This window comes from Anser cygnoides, chromosome 5 (genome assembly GCF_040182565.1).
Source record: "Anser cygnoides isolate HZ-2024a breed goose chromosome 5, Taihu_goose_T2T_genome, whole genome shotgun sequence".
NCBI classification, from domain to species: domain Eukaryota; kingdom Metazoa; phylum Chordata; class Aves; order Anseriformes; family Anatidae; genus Anser; species Anser cygnoides.
In genome coordinates this window covers 9,635,120-9,662,550 of record NC_089877.1, presented here as the reverse complement: position 1 = coordinate 9,662,550, position 27,431 = coordinate 9,635,120, and the positions used below count along the sequence as shown (strand labels likewise).

The window sequence follows — 27,431 nt, the reverse complement described above, 5'->3', positions numbered from 1 at the left end:
GCCCAGGATCCTGTTACATTACAATCATTGCTCTCAACATTCTAAAGAATAGTTTCTGCATGACAAGCTCCAGTTGTATGGTAAGTGAAACATTTCAAAGATCACCATCCAATTCCTTCCAGAGGGGTATGGGGGGAAACCAAACACAAACAAACATGGTATAAGAAAATGCACGTCTCAAAAGACAGTGACTGAAAAAAAAAAACAAAACACCAAAGCATGTTGTCAGACAGTTAAATAAGTGCTGTCTTTAAGCCTGAAGTTCAACAATGTGAAGTGGAACATCACCATTCTTTTTCAGTTGCCTTTTTTTTTATTTTATTTTTTTTTGTCAGTAGTTGGATTGCTATTGCAAACACCTCACAACATACAAAAAAACAAATTGGTCTTTAATCCAGGATAAGGTAATCATTTTTTATCTTTTTTTTCTTCCTCAATCTGATGGGAGCTCAAAAGTAAGAGAAACAGTAAAACTATGACAACAGCACCTTGACATTGTTTTAATTCCAACGCTATCAGAAGTTAAAAGCAGTAAACAGATATAATACTAACAAGAATAAAGATACTTACTGTCTAAAATGTAAACGGAATGTTTTGGTTCAATTTATTTTTCTGAAAGAGGACAGTATCATCAATTCACAATTGAAGCAGCATGCAATTTTATTCTTTTTTTTTTAAACTTTTTATACTTTCAATTCTTGGCAACGGCGACAAACCACAATGTTATCGAGGAATGTAATGCAGACTTTTTAGTTTGCTTTTTTTTTTGTTGTTTTTTATGTTGTGCGCAAATGACTTTTGTTCCCTTTCAGGTCATGGATATGTTCAATAAATAGTTTGTGGAACCACTGTACTGTATAAACTTCAGTTATACATGCAGTCCATAAAATTATTTTTTTACTGAATAATTTACCCTGTTATGTATATATACAAATAGATAATTTTGTCTCAATATAATCTATACAACACAAATCCACTATCTTCCCCTTTTAATGGTTAATGTACATACACAGGAAGTGTCTATTCTTATAAACCGCCAGCCAACTCTCTTCTTGTTATCCATGGTGAGAGCTCTCACGTAAGACTGGGTAGTTCGGCACTGGGAGTTCCAGTGCCTCTTGTCTATGCCCCTGCAGCCCTCCTTTGTGTACCCCTTGGGGTTGCATTTGGTCTCATAGAAGTATTGCTTCAGTTGGCCTTTGGGTACTGGGACTTTTTCAAGGACTGTGACAGTCGCACCAGACATGTCCACTGCAGTCTTTTTCTCTGCCGCCGTCACCCACTCGCTCGTACTGTCACACACGCTCAGTTCCCCACGGCGAGCTGGGTCAGAGTGACGCCGGACTCTCATGGACATGTTTGCAGCATCCAAGTAGTTTTTGTACTCCTCGAGCAGGAAGAGCAGCGGGGGTTCCAAAGGCACTTGACTGCTCAGCATGACTCGGGATGTGTACAAGTCTGCATCCTTGTTTTCCTCGCTGGGCTGGATGTCCTGATCTTCATCTAGCAGCTCCTCTATCACATGTTCAAAGGTGTCTGCCAGCGATGTCAGTCCTCTTGAACCTGCATTGGGCCCGTTTAGGCTCTCAAGAGTCCCGTGGGTCCGAAGACCTGGGTAAGCCAAGCTGCCTTGTCCTCTTACACTAGCTTCTTTCATCGGGGCAGCTTTCATGCAACTGAAGTATGAGATAACCATAGTAAGGAAAAGGATGGTCATCACTCTTCTCACTTGGTGGAACTGTTAAGGACAAGAACAAGAAAAAAAAGTGTTTAATTTACAAAGGACCAAGTAATAAAGATTCATCTGGGTTATCATGAGACATTATGCATTTTCTGCAGAGATCTGCTGCATATGCAGCTGCAACTCATTATCAGTGATAAAGCATAGCCTTGTACCAAGGTGTTTCTTTGATTTAGATTTTCACATAAATCACATGCCAAAACTTGGGCAACATTTATAATGGTGAGTCAGAGTTCTTATGTGCCAATGTCCTTCTGTGGTATTAGATTAGATACTATATGGACCTCTTATTTGTTGACTGATTACACCTATTTCAAATAATAACTGAAGCAGAACTGCTATTTAGCAATGCAGCATTTGAGCAGTAAAAGGCAGCTTCACGAGTGTCAAAGGTATGACTTCCATTTAAAGAACAAATGCAAATATTTGATTTAAGATCTCTCTATGCCAAAAATAGTTAAATGCACAAGAAACTGAACAGCACCAGGATAAATTGCATTTGTATTTTATATGCAATCTTCAAAACACAGGAAGACGCTGTACAGCTCTGGGGTCTCAGCAGGTCAATTCCTCATCTAAAAGTAGAAGGTATGTATGCACAAATATAGAACAAGAAAATGGTGCAGGACAGTGTGCTTGCAACCGTACTAAATTTGAGCTGGAAAGATTGCTCACATCATGTGAATGCCATGGAAAGGGCTTACTGGATTACAGAGCTGATAAAGAGCTATACTGAAACAACAGCACCAGAACCACTGTACCGTATTTTCCCAGAGCCACTCACCACCTATTCTCAAGCAGGCAAAGTATCTACTTAAACACACGGCTACACACACACACAAAAATAAAACACAACACAACCAACCAGGAGCACAACCAGGCAGCAGCCCTGCTTGCCCTATTTAAACACAGCAGCTCTTCTTTGTTTCCCCCATTCTGCTCCCAGTTCTGGAGCATGTTATGAGCTGTGCCTTGATGCTTATAGGTACACTTGACTAGAGCACGGAGGGATAGCACCATGGGTGAGTGCCAGTAAGAAAACTTTTCACCAGCCTGAGCAAACTCCTTTGTACCAGCACTCTGAACAGTTTGGGCTTGTATGACTGTTCCTTCCCCAGTGCTTTGCTGAGTCTCTAGCAATCATACATTCCTCAGGGTAGAGATTAGAGACTGTTTCCCCCTGAAGTATGGAGTACATACTTAAGGTACTATTAAAACAAGAACATCCCAAACCCTGCTGTGACAGACAGCTATGCTTTCTGTCTGATCCGAAGTGCTACTACAACATCTATCATGCCCAGTTGTTATTTCTCCTCCTTCCGATCCCGGCTCTCATCCGTTCTGCTTGCTAGAAAGCAATGGCATTGTTCACATTTTTGAAGCAGCAGCTAATGCTTGTTTCAAAGCTTTTGAAGTTCATTCGGAAGTACCTCATACTTGGCAGCACTCATTGGAGTAAATGCTATTTCTGTTTGCCAACAGGGTGCTATGTAAAAAGCCTTACTTCATCTCCTGCAAATATGCTGTGGGAAACTAGTACTCTTAAGACTCCAACATGGAAAGACAATCTATCATAAACCATACAAAGAAAATGAAATATGTACTAGAGAGGCAGTGGCCAAAATGCACATCTCTAAGTCTACTTAATGAAGTGTTGGGGAGTGGGCGAAGTGTTTGGTTTTGTGTCTGTGCCCCTCCCCTCCCACCACTGAACACGACTGCAGCTAAGAGTCATCTCCACCCCAGTCCAACTTTACTTTCTTCCCTCCATCTCTTCCTGTTTAAGTGTTATTGTGGCATAGATTTATTAAGATTAAACAAACCTGACATCTGTGACTCACAGGAACACAGTGTTTGCTCTAACTGTGCAGAACATTAATATTTAGCAGATTTTTCATCCTAGGATTTTTAAAAACATTTTAGAGGGCAATATCAGATTTCTTCCTTGAAGGGAAGAAACACACTAGACATGATTTACACACAAGGAAGAAGGCTATCAGTCTTCCTTTATCAAACACAGAGAGACAAGAGAGAGGGAGAAGGGGTGGTTCCCCTAGCATACCAGGACAGAGCCAGTGGAACATCATACGCTCCCTCTTCGAGAATTCTTTCATATAAAAGAAAAATGACAAAAACCAAACCCCATATCACGTGTTGTGACCACCAAAGCAACGAACACAAAACAGATCTTCTGGCTCCTAATCAAGTTCCCATTATTTTTGTTAGAGTAGTGCCCAAAGATCCCAGCCAATATCTGGACTCTGGAGGCAAGATCCCGTCTGAGCACACAGTGCCCCAGAGAGCCCTCCAACACAGAAGAGGTAGGGCACAACAGACAGGGTACCAAGGCAAGCAGAGAACTAAGAAAAGTTTGCACACATCGGCTAAGTTCACCCTCGGAAGGCTGAGTATTTGCTCAATTCAATAGGTGAGCAAAAGATGCAATGAGTTCTGGCACAAGCCACATCCCTCACAACTACCATTGGGCCATTAGGGTAGCAATAAACTTGATGGGATCCTAAGTGACTAGAACAGGGGCTGTGAAACTTCATTTGCATGGACAGCTTTCTTACAAGGAACAAAGAGGGAAGGCAGAGAGATGTAGAGCTATCTTACCATGGCCTCAACATACCCTCAGCAACCTCCACCAATTGCTGGTTGATTACCAGATCTAACACTACTCTATATCTGACATTCAATTAATCCTTCCTTATTCAGTGTTTCCTTCCACTTCTGAGGGAAAACGCTGTCAAGCTTGATCAATTTGTATCCCATCCAATGATATCTGACTGTCACTATTTGGGGTAGTAAGAAAACGTACAGCTAGGCTTTGAAAACCCACAACTTTAAGACACTTTAAGATAGCAACTATTCACAAGTAAACGTGGCCCCCTAAAAAGCCACCCTTTTCCCTCCCGTTTATATCTGTAGAATATTATGTCAAAGTAAGTTTTGGCAGTACAGACATGGAATATCACTGTCAAGAGAAAATAGAAAAACTTCTACTTGCTCATAAAAGAGTCCTTGACTATTCTGAACAGTGTAAGCAGGCTGTGAAAAAAATCTTCTAACATGGTCCTATACAGTCAGTTCTGGGCAGCAACAAAATGATACCGCGTGAGTTAACAGGATGAAGTCATCTGTGAACACCTAGGAAACCTCTTCGTTTTACAGGTCATATCTTCTAGTAGTAGTTGCTCTAAATCTACTAGTGCACTAGCAGAGTAAGAATTAAACCTCCCTTCGTGGTTGGAAACAGCCTTTCAGCTCCTTTTGAGTTGACTCATGAGTGCATGGTTCACCTCCCACTTGGCAAGGCAGGACTAGTAAAACCATGCAGCTCCAAAAAAGTCATTGGAAACAAGTTGGATGGCAGTTGCCCATCCTTTTCCTTCTGCTCCCCAACTGTCAAGGTAATATACAGGTATTATACAGCAAAGATGACAGATGCTGGCCGTCCTGTTACACCGAGCACCTTGTACACCCTGCACACCAGACTGCATACACCCTTCCAGTTACGAGGCAGTCACCACGTCACCCCACATGGAAGTGGAAGACGGGCTGGAACACAGGACAAAGCTGCACTTGCCCATTTCCCCAGCACACAGGCTGAGCAAGGTACTGCCCCTTGCCATCTCGGACACATCTGCTACTGCAAGGCCCTGTCTGGAGATGCCTCAGCCCTGCTTGGTACTCCCACGGCAGATGCTGCCCAAGTAGACTAAACAAGTTCTTCCCACAGAGGCTCATCAGTGCTCTGAAATGGCGTATTTTTACCTGAAGCAACCCAACTTGTGGCATAAAGACCACCAACTGGCACCAAGCACACCAATACCATCAAATGCCAGCCAAGCCAGAGCAGCTGTGGCCACTTTTTGGCCACACACAGGTAGAAAAAAACCACAACCCAGTCACTGATGATGTGGCCTCACTTTGTAGTCCTATCATGCATCCATTCTCTCCCCTCTCAGCTGTGGGAGGTTCAGATCCCTACTCCCCACAGCCCAGGAACAATGAGTGAAGACTGCAGCTCTTTTTCACTCCTCCCACCCAGCTATGTCACTGGATCAGACTCCTCTAGGAGAAGAAATCTTACTTCTGTTGCTGTCTGATGGACTGTTGAATACACCTATTACCTTGCAAAAAGTAGGTGTATGCTGTTTAAAATACATGTATGCCAGCCCTCTTGAGACCTAGCTTTAAAAGGCTTCCTCGGGTCACACAAGATGCCTGTCAAAAATGACATTTGAGACAAGTTTCCTGAATGCCATCCACTCTCATGGCTGCAAGAGCATTCTTCTTTCTCTAATGCAGCACAGTGAAGCCAAAGCAATGAAAACAGGTCACCCACCATGGACCAGATCTCAGGAAGACATGACCTAGTTTGTACTTCAATGAAGTCCATACAATTACAGCTAGAATAAGGGCACTTAATTGTGGCAGTCATCTCCACTAATGGGAAGGAGGCTCATTAAATTGAAGGTCATGTCAATTATCTACAGCTAGTTTACATATGCAGTCAATTACCTATCTGTATTATTTACTTCTGTATTTGCATTCAATGAGAATTGACCAGTTAACTGTTTTATTTCATTAGTTTTACTTATTTTAAGCAGAAATCTAACTGCTTAACAGGTTGTATTTCCAGCAGAGAGACCTGAGTAACAGCTGTGAACATGAACTTGCTTTTCTGCATCCTGATATGTGCTATGGAAGTTGAAACAACTTTCAGTAGTGAATAGATTCAGAATGCTTTAATCTCCAGAAAGGAATGTGCAGTGGAAGATAAAATTAGCAGCAAGACGACATTCATTTTCTGCCTTGCCATTTTCTAAGACCTTTATACAAAAGTTCAATTTACTAAATACTACTGAATGGCACAGGCATGAGTTCCTGCACTACGCATCATTACTGGAGTGTGTGAACAGATACCAAAATGGGATGCATGTCAGCACATGATTTGCAAAGACTAAGTGTACTGAGAACAAACAGCATTAACCTTTAACACATGCATAACTGGATGTCTGACGCACTATGGTTATCCTTACGGCTATTTATGCAAACTATGTAATTATTTTTTATTACAGAAAATATAGCCCCCCCATCTCCCATCTATACATACACAGGCACACCCACACCCAATTTGTATTCTTGTAAGTTGGTGCTTCATGTCAGGAAGAAAAAAAATATTTCATTTTTATTCCCTCATGTTGGTTTTCCCTGAGGGAATAAAATCTACTTAACCATAATGCCAGAGATGGCAGAGACTAAGCCAGCACCATTTTGAAGACTAAGACAAATTACAAACAAATTTATATGTAGTTTGTAAACTACAACTTTTAACATAAGAAATTGTCTTTGATCTCATGCTACGGAACATTGCCCATAGTACAGCCTCTGAGAACACAGCATCTCCAGCAGTGCCTACATTGGCTCTAGAGAGCATCTGTTTAAAGTACTGCAAGGAGTTTGTGGGGTTACCGGGGTTTATCGGACTCTTCCCTCTAGACATGCAAAAAAAAAATCACAACGTCTCCCATCAAACAGGTGAAAAAGAACCCAAAGAAAATGAATGCCAAAATATTAATGTCCCAGCGTTATACCCTGATCTTTCACTGACTTATGCATCAGAGTTTCCTACAGATTTTCTTCATACCTTTCTGGATGCCCAAACAGCCATGCAAAGGACTCACATGCTTCAGAGCTCTAAGAAAGAATTCAGACGCTCTACTGCGTAGACTAGACAGTCTCATCATTACAAGCATGCTTATACTTCAGTTGGCCAAGTACGGGACTACAAGGAGTTCCCAGCAGGATTTCTGTCGGACAGATCTAAAACCCATTCTGCCCATACCAGGAAACAAGCAGGATGGGTTTTGGCAGCGTGCGCAAGTAAAGAAAGAGCAGGCCAAACTCACAGATGGTATCAGAGGTTTTGGAGAGACAACACCCATAGAAGAGAACAGATGTGCACTATTTTTATACTTTTACAATGGGAATTAATTGTTGAGCGAGGGACACATGCTGCTTTTCCAGCTGTTTGTGCAGCATCCCACACAAGGGGCACTCAAACCACACAGGGGTTTTACTAGGACTACTGTAAACAAACTAACTCAGCTCTAGAAGGGCACGTGTGTGCGCCACTGTGCTTATGAAACAATTCGCTTAACCGCAACAGTTTTTTTGCCAAACCCTCATGTTGAAATAAAGGTATATGGGGGAAAGTCCCCTTCAAATAGAAGGTGCTACCAACAGGCCTACTTCTGTTCATCAGCAGGAGTAGAATGGGTAAGATATGCGATACTCGTATTGCCATGCCAGGAATACTGGCCAGTAGAGATACAACTTCCAAGTTTAAGACCTCAGCATTAGTGAATTCCAGCTTCTGAACTGATTTCAGGCTTAGAAAGCTGCATCAAGCTGGTTTGGAGTATGTGTCACAACAGATTCATGCCACTACTGTGTTCATTCAGAAGTACAATTATGACTTCTGTGAAAGCAGAGTTCACCTACAGAACTGGTTATTTAAGAAAAAACATACCAAGCAACAAAACAAGAAGCCAACCACAAAGCCACTCCATGGAATAATTACTCCACGCCACGATACTGTCTGGTTCCTCCATGACAGCAGATAATTACAGTTCTCTGAAACCATTCGCTTCAATAGCCACTAGAGCTTTATTTAATACTAATTCAACCTGTGCGTGGAAGAACATTAGGGCAGAGTCTCGGACCTCAGAGCAGCATCTGTGGTTTGTCTTCCATTTCACCACTGCTCTTTGGTATGAAACACTGCACTGAATCGTCACAGGACCAAGCTATTCTGCCAAGCACACACATGAAGTTAAGGATAATTGGCATTCGAGAGCAGGAACAGAATGGAGCACGTTGCATGCAAACTAGCGTGTGTTGGATCCTTTGTACTGTGACATGTGTCCAGCAGCCCGCGAACAACCCAGAAGCTGCTGTACCAGTTAAACTTGGATCTTGCGAGTGCCCAGGAACTATTGAACAGCATGTAAAACATCCCACGCACCCATCAGCTCTGCTGTGAGTGGCAAGTTTCCTAGGACCTATAGAACATTATGCACTCACCAGGAATGTAAGCGAAGCTTAGCCAAGGAAAACCAATGGTTAAAAAGCTTAAGCATCGGATGGAGCAGTTACCCACGGTTTGGGCAGGCAGTGCTTTCTTAGAGCAAGGGAGGAGAGCAAGGGCTGTGCCCACTTGCTGTAAGATACTTACCTTAGCTGAGACCCTGACTGTGTGTGGCATTGCTGTTAGAGAGTACCTTGCTTTTAGCCATAGTCAGTCCTTGAAATGAAGCAGATCAGTATGTTGTGATGTGCATGAACCAGAAACTGGAAATGCCTGTTGTCAGAGTCCTGACAGGTATTAACAATATGCCTGCATTTGCCAGGAGTGTTATCAGTCATCTTTTGGCTTCCTGCCCTCCTGTGCAGACTTCTCAACACATGCTGAGTCCCGTTGTTAACACAGCACCTCCACAGAAATACCCTCCATACACAGAGGAGGCATGAGAGCTTCTGCTGAGGTACCAGAGGAGCACCTTCTGGAGTCCAAAGTTATACAACACAGGGACAACCAGATGAGGAGCAGGTTTTTTTTTTGGGGGGGGGGGGGGTTCACAAAGCCACCTCAAGCTACATAAATGGAATAATGAAGAGTTTTAACTTACTGAGGACATCAATGCCATTGGATGGGTTAGCAGTCTAATCCATCTCACTAAGCAACCAGCCCTGCACGTGTCCTGCTGTGACAACTGTTTTATCTTTGGAGATAGCATTGTTGCTGCAAAGGTATGTTAATATAGTAGCATAACTACTGAAAACACTTTGGAAAGACGTGATGTCTTCACCACTGTTATTTTACTAGGACAAAGCAGCATACCACAGATTTCCAAGCATTAGAGTTGTTAGCCCTCCCACCACGTGGTTTCATGTTGAAAAAACCTCTGCAATCACTAAGCCTGGTTTTCTGTCCCTAACACAATTCTAAAAACCTGGGGGCCTGCTCCAACTGGATTCAGAGGGATCCAAGTTCCACAGACAGCACTGCTTCCACAGTCACATGTTGTAACTGGCATGCAAGTAGCTGAGACCACCCAGAGCAGCTTTCCTCCTCCAGCCTTCCCTGGGCAAGCCTCACTGGCTCAGCAGCAGTTGCCCAGCCAGTTAGGACCCACACACCCACAGACTTACACCACCATGTATCGTTGCTTCCACTTCGTAAGTTTTGTAGAGGAAAAAAGTCAGGAATTACTATAGGAAGTGTGGTGGTATGCCTGCCAAAGATGCAAGTGTCTGAAATCAGGATTCAGTAGTCACCCTGCTCAAGGTGCAAACATGTAGTGGAACTTCAGGAAAAAGTCTTTTTTTTCTTTTTTCCTGCAAGACTGCAGGTTTTTATCAACCTTATGCCTTCTCCCAGCTGTATAACCATCTAATCTCTTGCCCAGAGGAGTATTACACAGATTTCTGTCAACATGACGCACTGACATTGGGTTGTCCCATCCCATCCCCCCAGTTAAAAATGAAATGTACCTGGCTGATGACTTCTCATATAGTCATTAGATGCAGAGATAGATTGCAGCATCACAGGAAACTATTTCCATGAGAACTGTTAGGGCTCATTGAAGTAGTACATTCCAGTGAACCTAATTGTGGTGTCCAGAGTCACTGCCTAATGTCAATCCACAGTGCTCTCTTCACAGATTTGTACCAGCTGTGAAGGTGGCCCAGCATTTATGTGGTTATAAAATCAGATGGGGCCAACACTATAGCTAATAGCTCTATCAGAACAACTTGTGACAGGTTTGAGTAAAACAGCTTCCTCACACTCAGGATTCCTCAGGGATACATGCATATTTGGTAATAATTACACTTTCAAGAGGAAGAAAAAAAAGTTTCCTAGGTGTGCAGACTAGCTCCTCCCTTCCCCCTCCGACATAAGCACACAAATAGCCCAGACATGCCTATAAACAAAAGTATGCAAAATCCAGGCCAACACAATCCAACCTCCCTCCATGCCACATTTGGGTGTTTTGTTTCATGCACACACACCCCCAACAGAACAAAGTGGCTTTGCTGCCAGTGTACAGTCCTCGCTGTAAGAGCCCTTAAGCTCCAAAGGGTAGGTTCATAGATGGGATTTCAGTAATTAGACATTCCTCTATTAAAACTTCAGTACCTGTCCCTTCACATAAGCAGATGCTACTGCCCTGCAGGGAAGGAGAGCCTCTCCTCAAATAGCTAGGAGTGGGGGGAGGAAAGAGAGAAACATGAAATGACTCGGTAGGAAACAGCTAGTTGTTCTCCCTCTCCTAAACCTCCGCACAACTCAATAGATTACCTCAAAATCGCAATCCTAGCCAAAATCAATGCTGCCTTATCAGAGATGATCAGCAGTTCTGGAGAGGTTGAAAAACCTCACAAAGACACTGCAAGAGAAGAGAGACCTGGTACTCACAGTGCTGAGCCTCCACTTCTACTTTTCTTACGGAACAGACCATCAAAGCTTCCAGAGTGGTTTGCGAGCACTGCATCTCACCACACTTCAGTGAGAGGAGGAACCATCCCAGAAATGGTCTTTTCCTACTAAGCATAAAGAGGCCTGAACAAGTTCCCCTGGGTTGCATGGCAAGTCACTGCTGAACCGGAGAACACGGGAGCCCCCGCTCCCTCGCTCCAGCCACTACCACGAGCTACCTTAACCATATGCATCATTCAAATATTTTGCAACTCTCTCTACGGCAACTTACATGTGTAACCCAGAAAGAGGCTGGGCAGCTGATTAAAACCTTAGGGGTATTACTTGAAATACATATGCTAGCTCAATTCCATCTGTGTTGTTAATTAGTTCCTGACTGTAGGTTAAATGTAGGGCATGTTGTCACGAGCCTAAGGTGGGGTGGCAGGACCTCCTGCTGTCGCCATATGGCTTTTTGTTTCTTCCTTCATTCTTCAGCTTTTAGCCTCATGCTTCTAGTTTGTGGGCTCAACCATTATATAACAAAAAACAAGAAGGAGGCAAATAGTGCTAATGCAGAAACATCCTTCACCATTAAAGCCTCTAGGAGGCTTCAAGTGAAATGCAGCACAACTTCCTCTCTCATCCAGAGGCTGCTTCTAGCCAGAACAAATTTGCTATGAAATTCAGGAAATACCTATTCCCATGAAAAACTACTGCTGCACAAGTAGGTATTTACCAGCCCTATAAACACAAAACAGGCCGCTTGCCAGAAACCAAAGGTCAGCCTTAACTTGCATAAAATGGAGATGAGCAAAGCCGTGCCTGCTCATAATAAAGATGCTTGGCCTGTACAGGGAATGAAGCAGGTCTCATCCCAATCAAAACAATCAAATGGAGAAAAAAGAAAACCTAGCTTCAGTATACCAGCAGTGTCATCTCCACAAATGCATTTTCTTTGTTAGAAATATAAATGGCTCCAGACAGTCCTAGTCAAAACCACACGTCACGTTTGGCAGTATGCCTGAACATGACAAGGTATGCAGAACATCGGCAGCTCCCCCTCAGTCATTTTATAGTGACTACGACTTGAATGCTAACAGGTCTGGTGGTGCCTTGCAACTGAAAATTTGCTCTAGAGTGTTTTCTTTAGAGGAGACATGGAAGGTATTTATTGCATTTCCTAGCTGTCATTGCACAGCTGTCCTTTCATTAGCCAAAGGCAGGTGAAATGATTTGCTCTTTCTAAGCACAAGATTTTTAAATTCTCAGTTACAGGAGTCAGAGCAAGGAAAAAAATATATCCAACAATACCTGTGTTGAACAATATTGATTAAGAACAGATATGACTTGATGTTTGAGGATTATGGAATTCAGGATGTCCCATCTCCACTCATCCGACTTGGAGGCAGCCAGCTTCTGCAGGCATTGACCTCTAAGTAATTTCTTGCTAAATCGTAGTTTTGCCACCCCATCCTTTTTTTTTTTTTAAATGGAGGTATGTGGAATTGATTGACTTATCCTTTTAAAATATCCTTGCTCATCATGAGCATTACTGCTACTTTCACAATTAAAATTGCAGAAAAGGTTTGCACCAGGGGCAGCAGAAATTAATCATTAATACAAAATAAAGAGAACAGGACTTGAAATGAGTCTTCCAAGCTTTGTTCTTGGCTTTAAATTCAGATGCCAATCATTAACCTTTAAGGGGGAAGCTCATTTTTGAGCTTGAGGCTAAGCATTACATAACATTTGTATTTCTGTGATTGGATACAAAGAAGCACCTGCCTGTCCTTTCTGTGCACCATTTCACTGGCAGCAACCTGCATACACTATACCAGTACCCTGCTGTTGTAGTGAGATGTTAAACATCCTTCTTTGCCTCCCATTAAATAAAATCAACCTTTCTTCACCGATACAGAACATTAGATGCCAAAAAATAATGACATTGACATAAGCCATTATGTTTATATCTGGGAAAGCAAGAATTGAGTACTTGGGATGTATTTATTTCTAGTTTTGGGTCAACCCATTGTAAAGATAAAGGGCAGTCACGAAGTTCAGCAGCAAACTCTTACTCCACCACAGTTTCCTGGCACGGGTTCTGGTTAAGGCACCCTTGCCAGCTTGGACTTGTTACTGGCTTTGCTTCCCCCTTGGACTTGCACTGGTTTGCAGTACAAATTTCTATCAAACAACATTTTTCTCTTGGCATTTACAACTCAAACTGGATTATCAACTCAAAAGGAATGTATATACCAAGTGAAGATCCAAGTCTTAATGCAGACAGCCAGCAGGCACAATTATGTAGAAATACCACAAAACAAGTCCCGTCGCTCATCCCGACAGTGTCCACACACCTCTGTAGCGCGGTGACAGCTGTGACGACAGGGAGGTTGGTTTACTTGCTAATCCAGCCCTTGAATAAAGTTTAGATTTTGCTCCTTTTCATTTCAGTGTATCAAGTACTGAACACTTACAGAGAGCCATGCCCAGCGTAAAGAAAGGTAAACTAAACCATATGGATACTAAACTTTGCACCAAGCTTAGAAAGTAAATGGCATAACGGACTAAGGAATCCAGAGATCATAACCTCTAATTCCTTGATCTAGACAAAACTGCATTTCTCCAGGAGCTGTTATGTTTAAAGAAAGCTGTGTTTTGATCACGCTAGATAAGGTATAATATGTGCTAGGGTTGGCACAAGATTATGCTTAACTCTTTTATAAGATACATACTACAGGATTCAGAAAAAAAATAAATCAAAAAAGACTTGAGTCCTGTTCTTATTGTTACAGAATTAAGCTTTTGCTGCAGCAACATGCTTCAGGTCTTTTGCATGCTGAGTTATTAAAGAGCATACAACAGCACTTTGCTGAATTTCTCCTACTTTGATCTTTTGCCAGAACCTTCCTGCTATGGTACACATATATAAGGGACTACAAACCTAACTGTAGCCCAGTGCCTACAGTGGAGAGGCAGAGGCTAGATGCTGAGCTCCAGGTGAGCCACGGGTAGTTTTTCCAGTGTTAGTTTGGTATGAAAGCTCTCTCCTCATACAGCCTCGTATAAACAGCCTGCAGTTGCCTCCTGACTTGAATGGCAAATGGTCATGTGCCGCAGCTCCTCCGTTTCCCACAGCAAAACTCATTTCCTTCAGAAAACACACACTAAGCCCTTATCCTGATATACTTGACATGGGCAGATTTGAAATATTTAAAAAAAATTACCAAAACTATCACCTGGGAAGACAGTCAGTACATACTATCAACCAAGGGCTTACATTTTCAGGATTCTACGAGCTGGAAGTCCTCAGCTCCCACTGAAGTTTGGTTCTGGTGGGTATCTTACTTCACGGGGTGTTCTGGAAGCCCTAAGCCAGCAGTTATAATGAAGAGCCCCCAAAACATATTGTGTCCGCAAGAGCCGAGCAGAAATAACAGCACATGAGATTATGAGTTTGGTGAATGAAAAAGGCACATTGATTCTCCTTGTAAGCAGTTCCTGGCAAATTAAATAAGGAACAATGCTGCTTATTCTGCTCTCCCAAATGCAGAGCCTCCTATTGCCAAAAACTGGTGTACAAAACATACAAATATAAAGTTGTGAGCTCAAAACAAGTCTATAACCTAAGCAGAGTAGATACAAAAAAACATATTCCACATTGTTAGGTCTGTAGTAGCAACAAATACCCAGATATCTAGTTTCACCTCAATATTTAATTTTGAAACTGGGAAAATGCTGGGTCTAGTGAAATAAAGCTAATTGCTGCAGAGTCAATGTATGAAGAATATCCGAAGTTTTTCTTTCCCAGCAAACATCTACTGCAGGCTGCCCACTAGTAAACAGACCTCATTGAGGGAGCAGGGGAAACAAGCACCCCCACGAGCCAGCGCAGACCCTTAAGGAACCAGTTCTACATCGCACCTTTTCAGTGAGAGCTTTGGACACGCTACCAAGTCTCACCGGCACCTGCAGCAATTTGACTTGCACAAACTTCTTCAGGTGTATTGTGAAGTTCAGTCAACAAACGATTTACACAAAGTGATCCTCCTTGTTTACCTATCTAAGCCACCTAAGGAAGACTGCACATAAAGACTCGTTACCTGCATCGCCCAACAGGATTCGCAGGCACCACCCTTGTCCCAGGGCTCAGCACCGCGCTCATGCACACGCTCAAGTGGCTTTTGCCAAGGAGGACCAACTGGGATTAGCAGCCCCACTCATCTTCATCGTCCAGGCGCAGACGGAGAGCCGGCCATAGCGGCGTGTTTGTGTCATGCAGCTCTAGGTGGCGGTAGCTGCTCAGATTTCGAGATACCAGGAGATGCTTATCTCAAATTTAGCAACCAGTATTCCTCCCAGCCTCCAAGAACTGCCTTTCCTAATTTGAAGTGTGACCCCCCTCCCCCATTTCTTCATAATTTATAGTAGTCTGAAGCTGAGTCACAAGGATTTCTGCATTTTCCTAACCAAGTACACAAGAAAAGAAATGAACTGCCAAAGTATTGAGGTAATTTATAGCGTAAAGCATCGAGAGCTTCTAGCCGATCAAAGGACTCAGAGAAACAAACATAAGAACAATCATGCCTTCTGTTCTGTACAAATGCCACGGCCAGAAATAACTGTCCTAATTAACTGGTTTCAAACTGACTTCTCTGAAAAATACAATATTCTTACCGAGAGGAGTATACAACTGCTACAGCCTTATGGCAGCTGTCACTGGGGCATGAGAATTCACTAAATGAAGTTTCCTTCTGCTTTCTCTAGTTGTCCACGGTACTTGTCTTCAAACAGCTGTATCCAGTTGTGATGCCTAAATTACACTGTAATGGGCTGTTCTGCTACCACCAGTATCAGTGTTACGAAAGGATTATGGTCATCTCAAATCAGCACCATCCCAGCCAGTCCTCCGCTCACAATTTATAAGCGGTAGAAATTGTCTGAGACAGGGTTGGCTTTTTCTTTTGTTGCCCAGACCTGCCTATCACATTAAATCTACAGCATCTTCAATGCCACAGGCTGTCCCAATGAGATGTTGAGAGCTACAGTTGGGTGCAGCAGCTGAATTCCACCTGTCTGTTGTCAACTGATAATTAGGTCCTGAATGCTGAAGAGGAGAAAACATGACTCCAACCCTACAGATCACCTACACTTTCTCTCTATGACTATTTGACCTGCTTAGCTTGGAAAGCTCATGAAATGTGTTCCTTATTTGACTGCTCAGAGCCTGTAATTGTAAGCAACGTGACCAACTTAAGATTACGTTGGAGCATGTAGCCCATAATATAACGGCTACCCTACCAATACACTCTTGAATCTCCAAAGTTAACGCATTTTATTTTTCTGCTACTGTATATCCTAGTGTTTCCAAATCAAGTAGCCTAAGTATTTATTTTAATAACATGCGAGTTTAAGGCACTGTAACATAGTCACCAGCATTAGTGCCCAGCAAGATCTGTTATTTATTTTTACATTACAAGAGCTGTGAGGAGTCCTTGGAGGGAACCAGGACCGCACGCACACAGAGAAGACAGGCAAGATGATCCCTGCCCCAAACAACGTGCAGTCAGCACTAACGCTGACGGATGTGCGCCAGCACAGGAAACAATGGGCTTTGTGAGCTGGCAGCGGGCACAGCCTACCAGCCCCATCCCTGCCTGTCCTTCAGGCAGCTCGCTCAGGCCACATCGCTGCCACCTGCCAGCAGACTACAGCAGGGAACAAAGGTGCGGTCACACACAGCGCCTTCCCACCTGGAACTGAAGGCAGCAGGTTATTGAGTTACCACGTCACTTGGGCAATACACAAAAATAGCTGAGCGTCAGTGCTTTTCAAAGCTTCCTTTTCAAGGGTGTTCACAGCTAAGTATTACCAAGAATGCCAGCGTATGAACTGACCTAAGTGATTGAGAGCTTCCTAATTCAGCAGCAATTTAGCTATTTAGGAGGAACCAAGTGCTCACAACAGATGCTTGCAAACAGGTCAAGACAAGTTGGTAATTAACCTATTCAAAGCACATATCCTCTTCTAGTGGAGCCTCCACCAATTCACACAATGCCTAACATGCGATTTCTAGTGCAAGCACAAGACACATTCAGAGAACAACATCTCAGCCTTTCACACGAGCCAGGAAGGCAGATACAGGAAATACTTTTGATTTTTGATAGGACCACACTTGCTCTACAGTTCACTCAGTAGAGCAAGTTGTTTCTTTCTTTGATGCCGGCTTATGCAGGGAAATGATGAGATGGTCTCCTACTCATGAGCTTCTCATGACCTGCTTTCATACCTGCACCCTGGCAGAGAACTACTGCTGAGCTGAAGGTGCAGCTTGCTGTGTTTTCCTAGGGGTAGCGATGGGGCAACAGTTGCAGAAAGCCCTACAGGTACCAGAGCAGGCTTTTAACTGCAGCTGCTCTCAGTTAGCATTGTCATTGCACACAGACCTTTAAAGCAAAAGCAGTGATCATCCTCTTCCACTGTATTCTTTCACATCTTAATTAATCTTTGAGATCCCTTGCATCTGTGCACTGTTTCATAGTACTCCAGCATATGTAGTACTACAGCATGCTCTTAAAAGAACATTGCTTGAAACTAAACTTTTTCAGCTTAGCCTCCAAGACAAAAGTCCTTTCCCATTCTCCTCCCCTATCTCCCTTGTTACATCTGGATTTTTCAAATAAAGCGTTCTTAATCCTTCTGACCGGGTTTACCCTGATTTCACAGCCATACAGCAACAGGATCCTACTCTGCAGCTCTGGAAAGCAGAGCACACTGGCAATTTGAACAGAAGGCATGCTACTTACAAATGGGTTTTCCCAGCTGAGGTTCAATGAGGCTGAACATTAAGTGGTAGTACTACAGCAGAAAATTGTTGTGAGTTACGGAGCCCTGCAGAAAGGCTCCCCTCATATCTCTTCTCAGCAAGCAAACAGATGAAACCGCTCTCAGCTCCTTCAAGCTGCTTTGTACTCCCAACGCAGCCATTGCCTTGCCCCGAGACCAAGGCGATGGGTCAGTTGGCACAGCCCTACGTGCACGCAGCCTACAGGGACAGGTTTCTGGACCCGTACCCCTGGGCAGTGCCCCGGGGGGCCCTGCGGCTGCCACCCGCTCCCCCCGCGGCAGCGCAGGTGGGCTCACGCACCCCGGGGTGCCGAGCCGGCTGCAGCCCCCGGGCAGGCCCAGCAGGGCCAAGGCTGCTCGGGGCCCGGCCGCAGCCCGCAGGGTGCCCCGGCAGCTCTCACCGCGTACTTATCGGGCCGGGAATTAGTCGATGGCACAGACACCGGCCCGGTAAAGCGCACTGCCGGGACGCGTCCTCCGCGCTCGTTAGGTGCGCGTTACCAGAAACATCAATAAGTAACGACATCGATCCCGCGGCGGCAGCAGCAGCCCCGGGGCGCCCCGTCACCGCCAGCTGTTACGGGGAAGCGCCCCTGCCGCCGCGCCGACGGCACCGCTCGGCCCCCGCCGCCGGCACGGAGCCCGCGCCCCGCCGCCCCGCGGGGGCCCGGCCCCATCCCGGGGGGTTCCCCGGGCCCGGCCCCGCTGCGCGCCCACCGCCAGGGGGCGCCGCGCGCCGCCCAACGGCCGCCCAACGGCCGCGCCCGCGCAGCGCCCGCGCCCCCGGCCCTGCCCCGCGCCGCCGCCGCCGCCGTCGGGGCGCTGCCCGCTGCGCTCAGCCCCGACGGGACGGGACGGGACGGGGCTCGGCACCGCACGGCGGCGGCGGGGCCGGCAGGTGCCGAACAAAGGGGCGCGGGGCTCCGCCGCCCGCCTCCCCCCGGCCCGGCCCGGCCCCGCGAGCCCCCGTCGGGGCGCCCCGTACCTCGTCGTCCACACTCAGCGCGGCCGCTCCCCAGCGGGCACTCACATCCTCGGCCCGCCGCCCGGCCCCGCCGGCCGCCTCCCGCCGCCCCGGCAGCACGGGCGGCACCGGCGGCGGCTCGCGAGTCTCATCGGAGCTCCCCGAGGGGCGGCAGGACGGACCCCAGGTCCCAGATCCCCCACCCCGACGCCCGCCGAGCGGGAGCTTCTCGGCTCGGCTCGACCCCTACGAGCGGCTTCGCCCCCCGGCCGGGCGCCTCCGGGCAGCGGCCGCAGGCCCCGCGCTGCCCCGCTTAAAGGCTCCGCGCCACCGCCCCCGCCCCGCCCCGCCCGCCCGGCCCGGCCCCCGCTCCCCCCGGCGCCCCCCGAGCAGGGCCGGGCAGGGCGCGGAGGGGCCGGGCCGGCAGCGGCGGGGAGCGGGGCGGGGGGGGGGGACCCGCACCGGCGGGTGTTGGTTTACGGCGCCGGGCGCGGAGCGTGTAAATGTCGCTCCCGCGCTGACCCCTGCGCGGCTGGCCCATTAGGAATGCAATCAAGATAATGGCAGGCATGGCTTATTAATGAGCGCCACAGGTAACGCTACACCGGCGGCTTGCCGCAGGCGGGCAGCGGGCGCACGGCTCGGGGCGGCTCTGCCCGAGCCCGGCGACAGCGACAGCGACAACGACGGCGACAGCGACGGGGCCGGGGCGAGGCATCGCCCGCCGGGACGGGCAGGGGCGGCCGCGATGCCCGCTCCCCGTGCGCAGCCCCCGGCCCCCCGGGCCCCTCCTGCCTGCGCCGCAAGGCCGGTGAATTATTGATAGTGGAAACTGCACGGCGCAGGCAATAATGGCAGCCCCTGATTGAGTGGCTCCATCCGATCTCGGTAAAGACAGAGACGTGGCACGCTCCCCGCCGGGGCTGCCGGGGCCAGGCGGTGCCGGGCTCTTCTGCCAGCCGGGCACGGCAAGCAGCGCCCACGGGCCCTCTCGATGCAATCCATGCCCAAGGCCCATCCATCTCGCGCCCGTTTATTTCTCCTGGGAGAAATGTGTGCAACTCATTGCTGCCTTCAGACGGTCTGATTGCCCGTGTGCTTTTGCTATGAAACACCTGCATTTATGAGATCAGTAAAGTCGTAAAACATCGCAGGCGTTTGAAATCTCAGTACACCTAAGGCCTCCCATATAAAACAGCTTTTAATATATATTAAGGGAAACAATCTTGGTGGTTAATATCCTTTGCAGCTTTAAGAACTTCTTTAAAAACCATGCTCGGGTACCAGGACACAATCCTCCTTGCACTTGGGGGTTCGGTTTCGCATGTTTGGACGGCAAGTGTCCCCGAGTGGGGAAGACAGTTCCACCTCTTTGTCACCACGCTTTCCAGACCACAGCCAGTCCATTCCCAAGAAAAGAGGTGGCTTCTCAAAGACCCTGCTGGCAGCCTTGTCCAGGGAAATCGCACCCAGCTCTCGCTGTCTGATAGGTAGGTGCTAAGAATGGGGGCTCTTCAGGCCCAGTCCTGCTCGGCTGCCTCTGTAGTGTTCAAATCCTGACATTAGGAAAGTACCAGCCATTTCTTTTCCCGTCGTTATATACCTGTATAACCCCGTATCTCTCACTGGTGCTGCAAGGCAGATCTCTGAGCATGGTTTCAAACCAGAGGATTGTAGCTGGAACTTGCCAAGTTGCTGCATGCATTTTGTTTTATAGCCTTGGACTTCCTTCCATGACACCGTTCAGCTTTCCAGGTACAACTGTATTACCATGGTGCCTGATTTCACCCGGGGCTGCACATTTTAAGCTGCTTTTTTGCCTTGTGAGAAGACCAAGCCGGCAGAGTTTTAATATTCTGTGTTCATAAGACGACGCCTGCAAATATTTGAATGATCTACCAGTCGAGTTGAACAGCAGCAGGGGCTACTTTAATTAGCTGCAATGTAATACACCGCACACATGTTATTCCTGGAGGAGGGACTCGTCTCCTCGCACACTAGACATGCAGATGAGCAGCAGCGAGTGTCATGCTTTAGAGACACCGAAGCATCTGCTGACTGGCTCTCAGGAGCGAGGAAGACAGCCCATGTTCAGAAAGAGTCTGCTTGCAATCAGAGCAAGTTTTTTAATTCTGGAAAGGAAGCATGTTATGGACTGCCGTGGTACACGCTTGCAGCTTTGCTCTGCTGAGAACGTGGAAACCATCAGTTCCAGACAACTGTACGCTGAAATTCCCATTTTGCTCCACTGCGAACACGCTGCCTTTCGCCCTGGTACCGAGATCTTCCTGGGGAAGAGGTGTGGTCAGAGAGCTGCTCTATCTTGCCGGTATAATCAGCCCGTGGGGGATTATTACCAGCCAGTGCTTGATTACTGGGAAAATGAAAAAGTAGTGTAAATAATGATCTGCCTGGATTTTAATGCACGTACAATCTGGGCTCCATATTTTTCAATTAGACGTTGACTTCAAGGAGAATTTTGTATGAGTGAGCCCCACAAGGTTGGGCCCACGTGGCACTAGTTTGTGAAGCAACCAATAATCCTCGTGGGGAGACACTTCCCTGGTCAGAGCGCAACTTCTTGTTCCACAGGATGCCCACGGGGCTTAGAGGTGTCCACAAGCCCTCGCCTTCCCAATCCATGTGCAAGGATCAGAGGTCCCCAGGCGCTCCACGACGACTGCTCCCATTGCACCTCTCTCTGCAGGACGCCTGCTGTCCGGCCACGGGTGCAAAGCCCCAGCTGGGCTTTGTGGGCACCAGAGCCTGGTGGTGCTCGGCAGGAGTGCGGCAGTGTGGGCTGCACGGTGGGGAGCAGCTGCACGTCTCTGGTTATTTCAGCTGGGAGAATTCGGTGCATCGAGCCTCTTGGTGTCCCCACCGTGGCATGCCCACTGTGACATTGAGCCTCTTCTTCCTGCACCTAACTGGTTAAAATTATTTTCTGCATACACCAATTACACTTCACCCTATTCCATACAGCGACAGAGAAAGAGTAAGAAATAGTACAACTAAGAGTTGTCAATCAATATAATGTTGATTTATCCCTGCAGCAGTATCAGACTGCTTGTAGGGGGGTAGGACCATTGCCTTTTGCTGAATTCAATTTAAACTATAGCATAGGCACTAACGATGCCGTAGATACTACAAAGAGCAAAGCAGAAGCACGCACATCTGGTTTCTGTCTCAGTGGAGGTTATGCATTATAGTGATTGATGCACAAGGTCCAAATTTACTGATAAACTAATTGTATGATAAAGTAGTTTGTGGGGCTCTTAAATTCCCCCATTGCAATTGTAAGAGAAGCAATAAAAAAGTCAATATTAGAAAAGAATAAACTTCTTAAAAGGTCCACAGTTGGTCAATACACAAACGGCACTTCAGCCTCCCCCCACAACTGTATCTTTACACTCCCTGTTTCATTAACACAGTATCTCAACCTGTTTTTCAAAGAGAAAAAGGTCAAGAAGCTACAACTTGGACTCCCTCTCACTTGGTTGTCGGGAAATATAAACTAGTCCTGATTACACAAATGAGAATGATGTTGATGTGCTCGGGTTTTGACACTAGAGTATTTTTTCTATTAATAATTTTAATTGCCTGAGGTCAGTTCTTATATCACTACAAGTATTTTATGTTTAATTATGTTTATTCATGTTTCCTAGTTACCTATCTTTGCTATTTTTTCACATTAAAGGACTGGAAAGTTCATTGAAATAAACTTTTCCAACTCAAGCAATGCTAAGAATTGCAATGAGTTATAAACACGATTGGAGGTTGCAGGCGTATCACGTTCGTAAGACAGTGACTGAGCTGTGACGCCACTCTCTGATGATTCAGCGATCACGGCGCATGCCCCGGAGCCCTTCATGCACCCTGCTGACACCAGTGGGACCAGCGAGCCCTCAGCACCCTTGGGGACCCAACCGCTCGCTGGGGACCCCATGTGTCTCTCGGCCTCCTGGTTCACCCCACGTCTGGCCCTGTGGCTGCGGCCTGCCAGGTGGCCGGGCTGCCGTGCCCCCAACAGCTTGGGGTGGTCACCGTCAGCACCAAGTGAAATTTCACCTACAGTGAGCAACGTCCGCAGAGAGGTGCTTCAGCCTTGTTTTAACAGGGAAAGCATTACGAGAAACAATGAAGTTGGGAATGCAAAATCAAAGATCTTTCATTAGATGCGGTTCTCAGGCTGTGTGTGTACAGGACAAAGCAGCAAAATCCACCCTTTCAATCACTGGGACTGAAACCACAACATTTTTTTCTGGAGAAAATATCACCTAATAGCTCGGCGCCGTCACCCTGCAGCTACAGCAAAAGCAAATTAAAAAAACTCCAACCAACAATTAGAGTAATTGGTCTCTTCTCATGTCTGCTAAAGGTATGCCAGTTTTCCATCGCGCGGGGGATCTGTACCCTGGATCCTGTCCCATGCCTCCTAGTCAGGGATTTCAGTGCAATTTACGCGCACGGAACTGCTGCAGTAACAAAGCTCTGTGGTAGGTGCAGATCAGCTCCTTGCCGACGAGGAAGTGCACGCGCCCGCCGTGCGGAGAGGCATTAAGCTGCTCATGACCGTACTTGCTGTGGAGCTCGCCCCTGCTGCGCCCACGCCTCGCCCCCCTGTGCAGGTGCCTCTGCTGGCATCGGTTGGCGCTGAGACTGAGAGCGAGTCACACGTGGTGGTGGCAGTGCACACGTGCCCCGTCAGTGTGCCTCCTGGCCGGGCACAGCCACCCCAACAGCGGGACAGGAATGGCAGGAGGCAGGCTCCACGGCGGTGTGGGAAGGGGAAAGAGAACCTCCTCCACCCCTGGAGGCCAGAAGCATGTGGTTCCTGGGGCTGGGAGAAACCAGAGCCGCGGGCAGTGAGACGAGATGGCCGGGGACGCTCCTGTGACAGAGCCAGCCACTGGAGCCCTGCGCTGGAAGGGGATCAGCAAGCGGGTGGTGCGCCTGTGGGTGAAAGGTGCTGGGATTGAGTCAGCTCTCCTTTCCTCGACATACTCACTGTGCTTCAATTAGATGCAATGCAGCGGATTATTTTTAATATTTAAAGGGATCGGATTCCAGAGGTTTAATAAACTTAGCCAGGCACCTTGTCTGACCTGACTGCATGTGCTTGCCTCACCAAACCCTACTCAGTCCGTAACTCTGGAGAGCTTATTTTGGATACATCCTGAAAGTAAGCCAGCCCCAAAACCTCAGTGAAACCTCTGTGGCCACACTGCAAATGCCCCGGTGTGGTTACTTGGCTTTAGGCAGCAAACCTCTCCTCTGACATCAGACCCCAGCTCACCAGGTATGGGCCGCACAGCTTTACTGCCCCGAGGTGATGCCCTTTAAAACAGGTTATTGAATTATTTCACCTAAGAAGCACCTCGGGAGGTAAAAATATTCTCCATGTTAACAAATGGAGCATTAAAGAGAGAAGTAGCTGAGGAGCAGTAGACATTTTTACTAATTGTGGTGTAAAATCATCAGCTCAGCAGTAAAACCTGGGTCCTAGCAGCAAAACCTAGACCACATCACGTCCTCCTCCTCCCCCAGTCACCGCGACTTGTGGTTCACGACACAAACGCTGGATTAGTTGCATTAAAGCCAAAATTTCCCTTAACTAACGCATTTCATTTGTTTGCTGTCTTTTCTGTTTATTGAACACTTGGGATTGTTAATCTTCTGCTAATTTAATAACTGGAACCATGTGGCGTACAAGCGTTGCCGCATTCCGCCTGGGAGATTAATGGCAGGGACGCGCGGCTCTGAAGGCCCGGCCGCGGGCGCTGGGCTGTCGGTGACGGGCGCCCAGAGGTGAGACAGGAGCATGGGACAGATGTGCAGCCACTCCAGGTCTGAAAGTCCTGAAGTGCTAAACCAGAAAACCAGCGCGAATTTTTAAGCTGCATTTAAATAACCTTCCTCGAGCCCGATGCCTCTTCTCAAACGGGAGGACGTGGCCTCCACGAGACCGTGTCACCCCCCCATGTGCAGGGCTGAAGTGAAACCCAGCCCCTGCTCCGGCAGGACACCTGAGGCTGAGGTCCCATGCGTTTTGGGTACAAACTCATAAACAACATTATCAGCATTTATTTCCTGGACACTCTTTATTTTTTGTGGAGTTTACACAGCTGAAAAGCAAATGATTGCAAAGGAGTGGTGCCTTTAAACACCTCCTTGTTTTCCATTAGTTATCCTGTTTAATCAGCTATAACTCATTACAATCCAATGACATCCTGCACGGCCTTATTGTGCCTTTGGTTATTTGAATATAAACACCACTGAAGTCAGCAGGAATGCAAAGTGTGTAAATCAGCACAGAGCCCAGTGCTAGGTTTTAAGCAAGGATTCTGCGGCGAGGAATTTAAAACATTATTTTATATTTTTGTTATGTTTCTGTTTGATGCTTTACCCTGCTCTATGCTCGGAGCAGAATCCGTTTCCCTTCCAGGCATGTATAGCGTGTTCCCCTTTGGTTTCCTAATTTGGGTTAGATCCCATCATATGAAAAATATACTCTGATATTGTACCTAGAGCACATTGATGAGGCCTAAAGAGCTCTTCTGTGATGGGAATTAAGATCAAAAAGGATACGGAATTTAAATATTCAACATTTTTTCTTGGATATGAAACACAGAAAAATTGTTTTGATGCAAAAGTCATTGCGACAGAATATGTTACTTAAACTTTGGGACCATATTAGGGTAAAATGGCTTTTTAGAAAGGAATTGCACTGACAGAAACTCCTTCATATGGAAATTATGACATTTTGTCTATTGCCTCTTACTAGAAATGTTTAAAAGATCCGTTAAAAATATTCTTTTAAGGAGCTGTATTGAGATAAAAGAAAATGAGTAAGAACTGGTATAATCTAGGGGCTTGTTTCTGATTAGTTTCTTAATGTAGGCCCCGTTAACTGCCAGAAACCTGCAGCGGTTGTCAGAGTTCGGGAGGCACAATGACAACATGCTCGTTTTACCGCTGGGTTTGCTGCCCTCCTGTCCGGACACCCCCGGCCACATGGCCGGCTTGCCCCAGGAGATGCTGCGACCCAGCGCCAGCCTGCCAGGGACACATACAACCCTATAACTTTCCTTTCCTACCCCTTCCCTACCTGTGCTATCGTAGCCTCTGCCTCACCAAGTGGCCATGAGGCAGACCAAGGCAAATTGCCCCACTTGTGGCTGCAGAGCATCCCATCTGAGGGCACGGCCAGTGGGCCTGCACCATGGCAGTGGTACCGGGGGGCACAGGGAGGGCTCACGGCCACAGCTCCGTCCCACCACTGCAGTGGTCCCAGCTCTCCGAGCCACAGTCTCCAAAGTGCCTATGTCCGAGAGACACGGGTTGCCTCTTTACAGAAGAGTTGCCTCTTTACAGAAGGAGTTAAAGTCCCCCTGCCCTTGTTCCCTGTCTGCGCTGTCACCCACGGCCACTGACAGCTCTGTAGCCAGATTGGAGAGGGAGAGGCTGCTGCGGGGCAGGAGGGCATTAACGCCCCCTGCAATTAGCTCTGGGAGCCAAAGGCAACTGTGGGCTTCATGGGAAGGGCTGGCCTGCAGGGCACCTAGGGGGTCACATGTGGGCTCTGCTGCCATCCCAGCCTGAAAACCACGTCGGAAATGCAAATTGAGGGAAACAAAGAGGCAAACAGATCCAAACGAGGCTCAGCACTGCGTCTGCATCATCCCCAGTACGTCCTGGGGGAACAGGCGCTGAAGCCTGCCCGACTCTCAGTTTCTGAGAGGGAACTGGCATCACACACACAAGCCTCGCGTTTACAGCCCTGGCAGAGGCGAGCTGGAAGCCGTGCTGCTAATCAGAGCCCCGGGCAGCTGTCACACAGAAGCAGCAGCTGGTGAAATGGCCTCTGGTGGTGGTGGAGGCGGCAGTACATCGCCTCGGTCCTGCCCTGCTGCTCTGGGGCAGGCTGGCGTGCCAGGGGATGGGGCGAACCCAGCAGAAAACAAATGTGGAAAGTCCATCTTCTCCGTCTCTCCTCTGCCCTGAAGCGCGTGCCTTGTGAGAGCTTGAATTTCCGCCCCACTTTGTCTGGAAAATCCCTCTGGATAAACGATTATGACATTCTCACCATTTAAAATTAACTTTCTCGCTTTGCCTTAAAAAAAGGCTCAGCCTTCTTGTCAGATATTTTGGTCGCTTTGGGCTCCCTAAAAATTGTGAGCTAGCAGAATTTTCCTTAGTGAATGCTGCAGGAGATCTTTGATGGGATGATAAAAATAACTATTTGGTGCCAAAGGCGATAGACTGGGGAACAAAAGCCTCTCTGAAGTCAGAGAAGCTGGGATCTTTCAAAGAGTTCAAAAAAAAAAAAAAAAAAAAGGCGCTAAGAACAGCAGTGGATATCCTGGACTATGACTGTGGTCGGATCA

At 47.1% G+C, this 27,431-nt stretch overlaps 1 protein-coding gene across 9 annotated transcripts in view; it reads right to left on the bottom strand.

Moving 5' to 3' along the window:
* Nucleotides 1-290: 290 nt before the first annotated feature.
* The window catches only part of BDNF (brain derived neurotrophic factor), a 35,476-nt gene continuing 8,335 nt past the window's right edge, over nucleotides 291-27,431 (bottom strand). For 2 of the 9 annotated variants that reach the window (XM_013177777.3, XM_013177780.3), the window contains exon 2: nucleotides 291-1,738. In XM_013177777.3, the coding sequence (XP_013033231.1) occupies nucleotides 977-1,738 (762 nt within the window). In that variant the 3' untranslated portion in view covers nucleotides 291-976. The other 7 variants (XM_066997438.1, XM_048052017.2, XM_048052020.2 and 4 more) reach the window with 7 other exon arrangements.